The sequence below is a fragment of the Natator depressus genome, chromosome 24 (assembly GCF_965152275.1).
Source record: "Natator depressus isolate rNatDep1 chromosome 24, rNatDep2.hap1, whole genome shotgun sequence".
In the NCBI taxonomy this organism is placed as follows: Eukaryota; Metazoa; Chordata; order Testudines; family Cheloniidae; genus Natator; species Natator depressus.
In genome coordinates, this window is record NC_134257.1 from 3,367,734 (window position 1) to 3,380,816 (window position 13,083).

The window sequence follows — 13,083 nt, forward strand, 5'->3', positions numbered from 1 at the left end:
GGGCCTGCACTTTCTAGGGGCATCCCCTCTAAACTGTTGCAATTAGTTGAGGGAGCAAAAGAGAGTCTCTCTCTTCATCCTGGTGCAATAGTTTCTTTGCAAACCTAGAGCCTGGGTGCCTTGGTTCTTCATATTCATATTCCCTTAAGCCGATGCAACCTCTCCCCGAGGCACTTGTAGCCTATCCTGACATGGTGATGGACCCAATGAATGAATGGGTCTCTTGTATCCCTAATTTCTCACCCGCACCTTCCAGGCTTCTTTAGACCTGTACCCTGCCATCAGGATAAGTTACAACTTTGCCAGTGTAAATCTTCAAATGAAACCAGGTGAGACCAGATTAAAAATATATGTGCTGTCTGCAGTGCAGTGCGAGCACGCAGCAGTGGCTCTGGCAGCTGTGTTAAGCCAGGGTTAACTCTTGGGGGCAGGAAGGAGAGTAATGGTTAGCAGCTGATGTTCCCCTCCAGGCATGTGCAGCGATGGATGGCCTCCTTTGGGTAGCTCTGTGAAGCTAGCGCCCACGGTCCTGTGGAGTGGCCACGTGACACCCCCAGCTTGGGAATCTATAGTCAGTCCTTCCCTAAGAGTTGTGCTTGGAGCGGTGGATTGGACAGTCTCTGTGTACCATGTAGAGGAGGTGGGGAGAGTTGTCAGGTTCCACTGTACAGGAGCTTTGGGAAGGGGTTGTCTAATGGCGGCCTGATTTCTGCCTGCCGTTCCCTGGGGAGATGGTAGGAATGCCCTTACCTATAGACACCCCCAGGATACCTTCTGCCTCTCAAAATGGGTGCTCATCTCTGTCTTGCACACTCCCCTTATGAGATGGCAGGATCCCCTGATTTCCTGTTGCAGCCCCCTCCCCATCCCAGAGGGGTGGAAAGAAGTTGGAATGCCCTACCCTGATTTGTGCCCACGCTCTAGTATTCAGAGTCTCACGGGAGATGGTATGATCCAGTAGTTGGGGTTAATAACTAGTGTTAACATTGTGATTCAGAGGAGCAAAACAGTGGAAAATAAGGACATCTAACTCACTGGTTTTTCCCTAGCCATTGCAGGCCTGTCGGATCCATACGGGAGGTGGCATTTAGATACTACAATGATGTGCAGAGGCTGTTGGGGCTTTGCGCCCATGCATCTCCCATTAACTGTAATGGACCATGAGGCACGTGGGGCCAGAGTTAGGGCTTCTCGACACATAGCATTCCCCCTGGTTTTGGAATAAGAGCACCTGTGTGTGGAGTGAATCCAGGCTAGATCATCAGCAGTAACTCCATGGGTAGAGAAGCCTTTTCAAAGGCTTTTAGGCACCAAAAGGTGCAGAAAGGAGACTGGTAGGATTTGCATAAGTGGCTAAGCTGGTTAGGCACCCAGCTCCCATGGCTCTCTGTGGGCTCAAGGCACCTATCTGCATCTTGAGGTGCCTAAATACCCTTGTCAGTCTGGCCCATAGAGCCTGTTCACGCATGTGACAGAGAGGCGGAGTTTGTGCTGCTTTCTGCCGCTGCTGGATCAGTGTCCTTCAGTCCTCACATAGAAACAGAGATGCGGGGTGGAGATTTCCTTGGGTTTGGTGGAATTCATTAGCCGCTCTGGATGTTGTTATAGGCCCATTCCTGCCATCAGGGCCTGTATCCCTGACTCATAAGGAGACAACAAAGAGCCTTTTAATTTGGAGGAGGAGAGGTTGGAATGCCCCAGTCTTCACCAAATGGCAGAATTTTCAGAAACACACAAGGGGAGGAGTTAATTCCAGATTCTGTCTTCTTCTCCACGTCCTCCTCTCCAACACTGGTTAGGATTGAGCTCATTAACCATCCAAATGCCTATGGTTCATGCATGAACTTGTTCCGTCACAGGAGACCTTTGATTACATTGGCAGCTCGCGAATGGTATATGACATGGAAAATGACAAGTTTCCCATCCGGCTGGACAACATTCATTCCTTCCTGGAGCTGAGTCAGGTGCGAGACAAGTTTTCTGCCTGTCTCTTGGTGACAGTTCAGCTGGGCTTTTCCCAGCCAGCCCTTGCCCTTGTTCCTCCCCTTTGGTCTCTTTGTGACTACCCATGTGGTGGTCGCCCTAGCTCCCATAGTCTGTCTTGTCTCTCTGGGGGAGTTTTTGGTGATTTCCCTCTGCACCAAGCTCTAAATAAGGCAAGCATTGTAAAATCCAGATGGGTCAGCAGTGTGAGTTGACAAGCGGCTTGTTCCCTTGCAGGTGGCTTTACGGAACTCCTCTGTTCTTTGGGTGCACACAGACCCCATCTCTCAGAGGAATGAATCTGTTCAAACACAGGTAATGAAACTCTCCCTTCTGCACAGAGGACAGTCTGAGTCCCTGTGCTCGCTCTGTGTTTCCAGCTGCACGGAGATGCCTACACAAGCAATGGAAAGGAAAAGCCGCTTACACACTGCAGGGGAAAAATCCCCAGAGCACAGCTCCATCAGAACAGAGAGGCTTCTCTGCAGTTGCATCTTTCCACTGACACCGGGCCCCATTGCTGGGCAAAGGGCCAGATCCTCGCCCCACTGTGGTTTGAAGAGGGCATGGCACTGGCATAGGCATGTCTGACTCCTTCCATTGATTTTGCTGACCCCCCGATGACCTGTTGGTAGCGTCAGAGGTGGTGGGAGGGAGGCGGGAGGTCTCTTAGTTCTGAGTCGCTCTCCATAGCCTCTTTAGTGTCCTAGATATTTAACAGCAGCTTTCATCCCAGAGGAGCCCACTGGGCCTTTTTAACTTCTCTGACCCCTGATATGCAACCATCTCTGGGATGGAATGAAATGAGCAGCACAGCATAGCTCATGGCATAGTGAAACATTCTATATTCAGCTGATACCATGAGGGAATTTAAGGAAACAGAATGAAATTTCACAATATGGTAAAATCATAGGGCCACTGCCTTGACTAGCAGAAAGTGCTGTGAGATCTTGAACAATCACGAGAGGTCAGGACCTTGCTCCGTCTTTCTACTTAGACTGCACCTCATGGACTGCTGTGCTCCCCAGCATCATTGACTCAGCAAGAAGAATCCTCTGCTGAATTACTGCTGCTTCTGCAGCACTTGGGTTCGTGACGGTCTCCCCTCGAAGTACTACCCTGCTTAGGATGAGATCTGACATGATCCCAGCCCAAAGCGGTTCAGCTCCAGGCCATTCGCGTTAGCTGTGACCAAACACTGAGCGTAGAGCATTCCTAACTCCTCTCTCACCCTTTTCAGGTGAAAACCCTGGTGGAAGCTCTGATCAACAGCAGCATGAGTGCCAATGTGACTCTACAGGAGGTCAGGCAGTCTCAGCCTCTCCCGCCTTCTTCCTTCCAGCGCTTTCTGAAGGCCAGGGGCATCCCTGGGGTGGTCCTGGCTGATCATCGCACTTCCTTCCAGAACAGGTATGGGGAGCAATGCTATCTCCGTTGTGTCTGTGAGGGGGTGTGTGGAGAGCAGGTGGTTTCACATGGGATGTGATTGTCTTCCTGTCTGGTGTTTAAACTCTAATAGCAAAATAAAATCTCAGTGTTGCTTAACAGCCCTGCAGACTGAAGGCTGCTAGCCACGGAAGCTTCCCCCACATCACACCACCCATGTGCCAAAACCTGGACCAGGTATGAGGAGGAAGTTCAGGCTCCTTTGCTCTTTAGCCTCTGTGCTGAAACTGATAAGAAGGGGGTCGTTGTGTTGAGGACACCTGTTTGCTAGGAACTGGACTCAGTGTCTTCCTCTCCCTTCCTCACAACTCATGTCAAAGTGGCCCCAAACAGCTGAGACTTCGGATCCCAAGACCGTGCTGAATTTGACATGGTGAGCTAGAGGAGGGGCAATTTGAGACACAGATTAGAGCAGAAATTCTCCAGGGTCTAGAAACCCAGAGAATTGTAGACGACGTGGTTTGACTTTCAGAACCCTTGAGCACCAGGTCTCATGATGGTAGCCAAAGTGACTTACCCAGAATGGCAGAGCCAGGATTCCTAGCCCCAGTCCAGTGGCTGCAGCCTGGCATGCTGCTTTGTAACGTAAGGATTCCCGGGATGCATTGCATTTTCTAATAGAAACCCAAACACCTGACTCCCTCTGCAGTCCATGGTAAAGAAACTCAGGTGTGTCCACTCTGACCGCAGCCAGCATCTGCCCCCATGAGGCTGGAGCCTCCTGTCTCCAACCGTGTGTGGGGTTGGGGGCACTATCAAAGCTTAGCAAACACGCATGCAAAACCGTTTCCAGGGAGGTGCCCCGCTCGGAAGGCTACATAGACTCCATTTCCAGTGGTAGCCAGCAGAGGGCAGCTCAGCCTCCCAGAACATCCCACCTTGGGGGTGCACTGCCTACCATACAAGCAGTGTGGTGGATGGAGGACAGAGGGGAGTGGGGGGAGCAACCATGTGCCATGTAATTGAACAGGCCCAACATAATTATCCTGACAAGCGAAAAAAATCCAGTTTTGTACAGAAAACGTTCCCCGCAGCTGGCTGGGAGCCAGAGGTGAGCAAATGGCAGCTGAGCGTGTCTGAGCCTCATCTGCTCTTCCAGAAGCTGCTGTTCTTTTTAATATATCTTTCTATTTGTGGTGGCAGGGGCCCCAGGCAGTGGAAGAGGCTCTTCCATTTACCCCACCTGACCCCCTCGTGGCATGTTCCATGAGCATCCTCTCCCGGGGGGCATTGGAGAGTGGAGGGATAGGAGTGGGGAGGGAATTGCTTGTGACTCGTACCCAGCCCGTCATTCCAGGTTGCCTCTCTCCCCTCATGCCTACCCCTTTCTCTGATCTGTCACGCCGTCTCTGCAGACAGCCAGGGGAAGCAGCCACCTTCCAAACTCCGGAGCAGCACAGCTCTGGGAGCGCTGGAGAATTTTGGAGAGATGGGTAGTGCATCTCGTCCTTCCAACTCTTCTTCACTCTTGGGAAATTGCTTTCAGTGTTCCCATCCAACCTGGAAGCACAGACCATTGTGCTGGGCTTTTCGCCCAGTCCTCGATTCAGCTGTGCACTGCTGCTGCAGATGTCTTGATGCTAGACTGTCACAAAGTTAACTTGGAATCTCTCGGACCTTTCAGTGCAGGGAAGTCAATAGGTCCGGTTGGAGAAAGGAACTAGGAATCAGCACTTCTGGGTTCTGTTCCCACTTTCACCGCTAACTTGTGGCCTCGTGTATAGTTTCCCTGCTCTGTGCCTCAGTTTCTCCATCCACATAACGGATGGGGTAACGCCTACCCAACTGAGGTTTAATCACTGCTCGTCAGTTGTGTTGAGATCCTCAGATGGGAAAAGTGGTGCAAGGCCCAAAGATAATTATAAAGCCTCATTAAATGGTTTAAGGAGTGCGTGGGAGGCCAGCGCTCTAGCAAAGCTGCGACTCCATTCCCTGGGGACCCCTCCCAATGTCTGCTTCAGGCATGGATCGAATTGAATTCCATGCCCTGTGATTTCTTTCCGCCCCCTTCCCCAATCCTGTTTCCCTTCCTCTTTCAGATATTACCAGAGCATGTATGACACAGCAGAGAACATCCTGATGAAATATCCTGAGGGGCTTAGCCCTGAGGAAACCCTGGACTATGTCACTGACACAGCTAAGGTTTCTGCAAAACACTGTCTCTGTCCATTGCTCGCAGGGGGGTGGAGACTTGGGGGTGGCTGGGATCTGGGTGATGGGTTCTCTGCCCATTGCTGGGGTGCTTTCTACTGGGCTGGTGGCATTAGGCACTTAGATATGAATGTGCTATAAATGCTTTGATGGATGTATGGGGACTGGCTGGCTCTCCTTCCCTGTTTTACTGGGCCTGCCTGTCTTGATTAACACAGAGCCCTCTTTCCTTGCAGTCCCTGGCAGAAGTAGCCACAGTGGTCGCCCGTGCTCTCTACCAGCTTGCGGGGGGAACCGGCAACACCTCTGCTATTCAGGCAGATCCAAGAACGGTACGAGCAGATGGGAGCCAGTCCCTGGCATCCATGCTGATCTCTCACGTATTTCCCTTCTGTCTCTGTTTATGTGTGTTTACACGGCATGCTGGCCTGTCTGTCTCCCTATGTGCCTGCCTCCCTCTCCCTTTCTCCACCGTAGCTGAATGACTAGCACTTTACCCTTCTCTAGTGCCTCCCATCAGATCCCGGTGTCTTACACAAGCCCCCAGCAAAACAGAACAATATTTATCCTTGTTATGCAGAGTTGGGGGTGGAATGGCGGGAACTGATGCACAGATGGGTCATGCAAGCAGTTGGTGGCAAAGCTGGGGATGAAACCCAGAACTCTCAACTCCCAGCCCTTCACTTTAGGTACTAGATCATCCGCCCTCCCAGAACTGCAAATGGAACCCGGGTATCCTGGCCCCCAGCCTTGTGCTTCTGCCATTAGATCACATTCCCACAACTGAGAATGGAACACAGAAGTCCTGGCTCCCAGCCCTGTGCTTTTAGCCGCTATATCATAGAAATGAAGGACTGGAAGGGACCTTGACAGGTCATCTTGTCCAGTCCCCTGTGCTGAGGCAGGACTAAGTATTATCTAGACCAGTGCTACTCAAAGTGGTGGTCCGGTCCGCGAGCCATCGGCTGCCGGTCTGCGCACACATTGGGAAAAAAAATTGCCGGTCCCCCCACATCAGATAGCTCGAGAAGCACTGCTCTAGACCATCCCTGACAAGTGTTTGTCTAACCTGTTCTTAAAATACCCCAGTGACAGAGATTCCACAACCTTCCTAGGTGATTTTGTTCCAATGCTTAACTACCCTGACAGTTAAGAAGTTTTCCTAATGTCGAAGCTAAATCTACCTTGCTGCAATTTAAGCTCATTGCTTCTTGTCCTGTCCTCAGTGGTTAAGGAGAACAATTTGTTGCTCTCCTTTTTATAACAACTTTTTATATACTTGAACACTGTTATGTCCCCCCTCAGTCTTCTCTTCTCCCAACTAAACAAACCCAGTGTTTTCAGCCTTTCCTCATAGGTGATGTTTTCTAGCCCTTTTATCATTTTTGTTGTTTTCCTCTGGACTTTCTCTAATTTGTCCACATCTTTTCCAAATCGTGGTGCCCAGAATGGGACAAAGTACTCCAGCTGAAGCCTTATGCTGGTGTACTTCCTGATTTGTCTTGTAAAGTTGAATGTGGATGAACCCATTTCCATCTCACTTTCAGGTCTCCAGAATGCTCTATGGGTTTCTGATTAAAACTAACAACTCCTGGTTCCAGTCCATCATTAAACAGGACCTGAAAGGACTCTTGGGTAAGCATGGTCTGGGGAAGAATTCAGAGCCAGCTTAAACCTTGATATGTCACCTGGGAACTTTCTAAAGTTCTGTGGTAACCTCTTTGGCATCTGGCTTTCTCCCTGCCAATCCTGTTTTCTTTGACTCTCCCAGGTGATGAACTTCCCCAGCACTACATTGCAGTTACCACACTGGTGAACACCACCCAGCTAGTGCAGTATGTTCTGGCCAATCTCACGGGCACGGTTGTCAATTTCACCAAGGAGGAGTGCCTGAACCCTGAAAAAACACCCAACCCGGAGAAGGAAGTAAGTTGCCATCTGAGTAGAATGAGGGTGGGGGATAGGAACAGAAACGCTGGGCTAGTGAACTCCAGTGACGTCCCTGCGATGAATTGGTCTCACTTTCGCCTCTCTGAAGAAAGTTGGATGGAAAAATTTCCTTCTGTCCTGAACAAGACATGGGAGAGATGAGGAAAGTCCTCCTCCATCATAGAGACATCCCAGCTGCATCCTAGTGCCCGAGGCAGGAGAAGCTTCAGAGGGAGTGCTCCTTTAAAGTGAGTACAGCTGGGATGGCAGCATGGGTCACAGATGCATCAGTCTGAGGGCGCTTTGAATGTCCAATATACTGCCTGTGAATTATGCCATTATGCCATGGAATTGAGTCTGATGTCAACACAGGCATTGACAGTGCAAGCATCCACCACCAGTGGGCCTCTACCCAGTCCTGGTGTCAGGGTCTTTCGTTCTTTGGCCAGTCAGTCTCTCTAGCTTCTACAGAGACTCATAAAACTGAGACCTTGGCCACTCCCGGGCATCAAAGATCTCATGATGCCTTCGACAAGAGATGGGGCGTTAGCCCTGAGGTCCTGGATAAACTCTAGCTTGTGAATTACGTTCTGCCAGCATAAATTCCCCTGCAGTTTCAGCTGGACACAGGACTGTCACTCCCAGTCCTCAGCTGTTGTACACTGTTGTGTATAGTTAAACAGAACCCACACTCCACCTCAGAGAGAGCCACTTTTCAGCAGTGGGTGAAGCGAACCTCATACAGTCAGTACAATCAGTAAAGCCTATTATGATCCCAGAGAGCAAGTGAGGTTCCAGGAAAAAGGTTCCTGATGGTTTTTTGCTAGTGCCCTGTTGGGTCTCACTCCCTGGCGTTCTCTTTGCAGATGTACGTTTATACGTGGGTGCAGGGTTCCAGGGACGCAAACTCAACGTCGCGAGTTCCCTTCTGTGTCCAGTCAACTGTCCATCTAACCAAGGCTGCCTCTCCTGCCTTCGAGCTGAAGCAGTGGGGATCCACAGAATACTCCACATGGACAGAGAGCCGCTGGAAGGATATCCGCGCCCGCATATTTCTCGTAGCCAGCAAGGAGCTAGAGGTGAGTTGGTGTCTCTCCAAACACTCGAAGATGATGTTGAGTATAGATTTTAATGTCTCCTGGCAAGCTTTGAAACACATGCTGTGACCAGGTTTTATGACACCTTGTGCTATCCTCCTATCAGATCTCAACAGCTAAGCAGGGTTGGGCTTGGTCAACTCTTAGGAGACCCTCTACAGAAATCCAGGGTGTCGCAGAAAGTGGCATCAGCGATGCAATAGATGCTTTTCCCCAAAGTCATTTCTGAACCAACAGCCTAATATGGTGAAAGGGGTTCTGACCATTTTTGGTGACTAAAGAACTTGGGACACTTTGCAAGACTGAAGGCTTTAACTGTAGTCTTCTGGTGAAATTCCAGCAAGGATAATTCCATTCAGTTCCCCAACGTAGTTTAACTAGAGGCCATGTTAGTCTTCAGTTTCTCCCCTAAACAGCTGCATAATGATGCTTCATGCTCTTAAACTGCTCTGAGCTCCCTCCCAACTTAAAATGAAGGTGCATCCTGTATATTGTGTGTTGGATTATGCATGTAAAATGCTTTGGGATGCTCTGGGCTAACAGGGCCCTGTATAAATTTAAGAATATTCTGTACATTAACCATTTGTCTTGCCAAAACATGTATAATCAGAGCTCTGATTGCTCAGTGATTTTGCCTGTGTGGAATTGTGCTGCATGAGCTCTTCTTCCTTTTAAAAACAAAAATTCTAGCCCTTATGGTGAAGGAAAGCCTTCCAGACATGACGCAAGTGTGAATGAAGTGCCGTCTCTTGGATCTGTAGATAGCCGGGGCGGGGGGAAGGGGAAGCTGAAACATCCTAGTGGGATGTTAACTTTGAATCCTGATAGTTACAATTTAAATGTCACCATTAACTCCACCTTAATTACATGTAATCATATAATTAAAGGCTGTATCATGCGTGTGCAAAAAGAGGGAAAAGCCAGAATTCAACCTGTCTTTCGAGTGCTTGATTTTGCAACCCTAATGTGTTTGGTGTATTTCTGAAATGGAATTTATTTTGATTTTGCCCAGTACGAAAGCCAGCCATGGCTCAGGTGCCTTTATAAGAAAATCCAGGGATCAAATACAAATCAATACATTATCCGATGTTTCATTTAAAAGCAGAGAATCAGTCAACAAAATTCTTTCAGCAACCTTCCAGTGGCTACATTGACGTTTAGCTACCAGCCAAATAAGGGTTAATTTTGAGATGGCTTTTGAACTGTGGGCCTACTTTGGAGCTCTCTGGTAGGCTGTTAGTGATGTCATACCCCTGTCTCTAAACCCTGTGAATGTACAGACCTGACTCTCATCGTCATGTGTGTTACAGCAATAAGTCACCCAGGGGCTGGGCATGCATGTCGGGGCAGTTGCTGGGCTTCTTGGGTTGTTACTCAGCAGGTGGTTACTCAGTCTGTGTTTGCAAAAAGAAAAGGAGTACTTGTGGCACCTTAGAGACTAACCAATTTATTTGAGCATAAGCTTTCGTGAGCTGTACGAAGTGAAGCTGTAGCTCACGAAAGCTTATGCTCAAATAAATTGGTTAGTCTCTAAGGTGCCACAAGTCCTCCTTTTCTTTTTGCGACTACAGACTAACACGGCTGTTACTCTGAAACCTGTCAGTCTGTGTTGTGCCTCTTAACTCCACCCCAGGCAAGTGTAACTCCCTGCTTGCCATGTCTCAACCCTTAAATATCCAGCACAAGAAATGCAAAGCTAGCGAGGGAGCTAGCTAGCAACACAGGAGCTAACGAGCTGGGTTCTCAGTTACACGAAGGCTCCTTTATGACCCTGTGACAGTATAAAGGTGCCTTGGTTTAAATGAGAACCAGGCGCAGTGACTCTGGCTTTGCCACTGGTAGGTCTTTGTATAAGAAGAGCAGCCCATTATAGGACCTTAGGAATGGATAATAAGCTCTGCAAGGGCAAAGGATTGATGCCCAGTTGTATGTATTTATCCGTTGAAATAAAGAACTAATAAATTGACCAGTTAATTTCTCTGCTTTCTTAAAAAGGCATCAAAAAAGAAAGGAGATAAGTGTATAAATAACGAATAGTAAAGATAAGGTGGACAGGGAGCTTCTGCTTTTCCTGTCTGATGGTACAAGAATAAGGGGACATTCAATGAAATGAAAATACACCAGATTCAGAATCAATAAAAGGAATTTTTTTCCCCCACACAACACTTAGCCTGTGTAACTCTCTGCCACTGGATGTAGTTGAGGCCAAGGTTCAAAGCGGGATTGGACATGTCTGAGGATAAAATAGTGAATCAAATACACATTTTGGAAGAGCTATTAAACCTCATGCTCTGAGCTTAAACCAATCTCTAACAATTAGGAATTAGAAGAAAAGCTAATGTGGGGAGCAGTTTATCCCACGTCTACCTAATGCAAGGTCTGTTCTCCCTTTCTCTGAAGCATAATGCTGGCCACTGTCAGAGTCAGGGTACAAAAGGCTGGGTGGAACATGGGATCTGGTCCAGTCTGGCAATTCCTTTGTTCCTCTGGTTTTAGATTCTAAACTCCTTGGGCAGAGACCCACTCTTTAGCAGCTAGAACAGGGGAGTCTGGATCCTTGATTTGAGGCCCCTAGGAGTCACCACAATACAATACTGAGTCTCTGCTGAGATGCTTCCGCATCCAGGAGCCTTTACAAAGTGAGTCCGTCATTCTGTATTTGTAACCACACCATTACATGTTTCCTTTCTTGTCCCCACCTAGATAATCACACTGGTCGTGGGCATCGCCATTCTGATCCTCTCTCTCCTCGCAACCTACTTCATCAACGCCAAAGCGCACGTGCTTTTCAGTAGCCCTGGGGATGCTGGGGCCGTGGCTTATTGAGTGCTTCCCGTGGGTTCAGAAACCCCAGCACTTGGATTACAACTGTTCTGACTAAAACTGGTTGGCTGACACTGGAATGTCCCTGCCTTGATAGGGACACAGGTGGATCGCTCAATGATTTCCAAGGGTGAGCCCAAGAAACTGAGCCCAGAAGCAGAAGAAACTCCCCCAAAAAACTGTGTTGACCAAGTCCTAAAGAGATCATGTTGCTTTAAAGTTTTCAAGGGCCTTGAATCTTTGACCTCCCTTTTGGGCAACTCTGAAGAGGGTCAGTACTGGATGCTACCAGCATCCAACTACCATGGATGTGTTTCCAGAATGTGGGTGGGTGTGGAGCGCATGAAGGGAAGGCCTCTCTGGGACATACATGGATGGCAGATTTCTTTGCTCTCTCGGAGCCCTGGTTGTACCTCTTTTATCTGGATTAGCTGAAGAATTGTCTGACAGCTGCTGTGAATCTATGTAAATTACAGTGCGGACAAGGGAAGGTGTGTTGAACAAATAATTAGATGTCAGATCTCCCTTTTTAATAGTGCAATATTTGGGAGGCGGTAGGGTTGTACATATATAAATAGCTTGGCTTAATTAAAAAAAAAATCACTACTTACAAACTAATCCTTTGCTCCCACTGCCTTTCTCCACTGCTGCTTCTTATAGGACCAAGGAACTCTGGGGAATGTAGTCCATTGGATGTTGCCATGTCTGTTGCTCGTGGGAGAAATGGAACTTGTCGGATATTTACTTTCCTCACAACAAAGCTTTTCTCTCCTTTTATAATAGGCCGAAGGACGAGAGAGCTATGTCCGGAGATTGGGCTGGGAGTTGTTACCCTTGTCTCTTTAGAATGTCAGGCTTTCGGGGGCTGGGATTGTCTGCTACTCTGTTTATATGGCGCCTAGCACAATGGGTCCCCAATCTTGATTAGCCCCTAGGCACTATCACAAAATAAACATAACGAGCACTGACCTCAGCAGCTTGCAGGATTGAGCATTTGATAGCAACTAAGGCTGATTGGGGTAGGAGAACCAGCCATTCCAATGGCCCTAGATTAACTTTTTGTATCAAAAATCCCTCTCATCCTTCAACATCCTTGATTTAAGAACAAGACAATGATGCTGATATCCCAAACGAACAGCTCAGATTTGTGGAAAGGAACAAATGAAAGAAAATGGAGCTAGTCAGCTCCAACCCAAACATCATCTTCACCCTTCTTAAGGAAAGGAGTACTTGTGGCACCTTAGAGACTAACCAATTTATTTGAGCGTAAGCTTTCGTGAGCTACAGCTCACTTCAACGGATGCATACTGTGGAAAGTATAGAAGATCTTTTTATACGCACAAAGCATGAAAAAATGGGTGTTTACCACCACAAAAGGTTTTCTCTCCCCCCACCCCACTCTCCTGCTGGTAATAGCTTATCTAAAGTGATCACTATTACCAGCAGGAGAGTGGGGTGGGGGGAGAGAAAACCTTTTGTGGTGGTAAACACCCATTTTTTATGCTTTGTGCGTATAAAAAGATCTTCTATACTTTCCACAGTATGCATCCGATGAAGTGAGCTGTAGCTCACGAAAGCTTACGCTCAAATAAATTGGTTAGTCTCTAAGGTGCCACAAGTACTCCTTTTCTTTTTGCGAATACAGACTAACACG

The 13,083-nt window shown here is 48.2% G+C and overlaps 1 protein-coding gene across 3 annotated transcripts in view; it reads left to right on the forward strand.

Moving 5' to 3' along the window:
• The window catches only part of NCSTN (nicastrin), a 46,814-nt gene that overhangs the window by 11,936 nt on the left and 21,795 nt on the right, over positions 1–13,083 (forward strand). For 2 of the 3 annotated variants that reach the window (XM_074939100.1, XM_074939101.1), the window contains exons 9-17: positions 1,860–1,964; positions 2,221–2,298; positions 3,224–3,393; positions 5,469–5,571; positions 5,817–5,912; positions 7,128–7,215; positions 7,352–7,506; positions 8,376–8,588; positions 11,310–12,680. In XM_074939100.1, the coding sequence (XP_074795201.1) occupies positions 1,860–1,964; positions 2,221–2,298; positions 3,224–3,393; positions 5,469–5,571; positions 5,817–5,912; positions 7,128–7,215; positions 7,352–7,506; positions 8,376–8,588; positions 11,310–11,432 (1,131 nt within the window). In that variant the 3' untranslated portion in view covers positions 11,433–12,680. Of the gene's footprint in view, positions 1–1,859; positions 1,965–2,220; positions 2,299–3,223; positions 3,394–5,468; positions 5,572–5,816; positions 5,913–7,127; positions 7,216–7,351; positions 7,507–8,375; positions 8,589–11,309; positions 12,681–13,083 lie in introns of those variants that run through there. The other variant, XR_012636239.1, reaches the window with a different exon arrangement.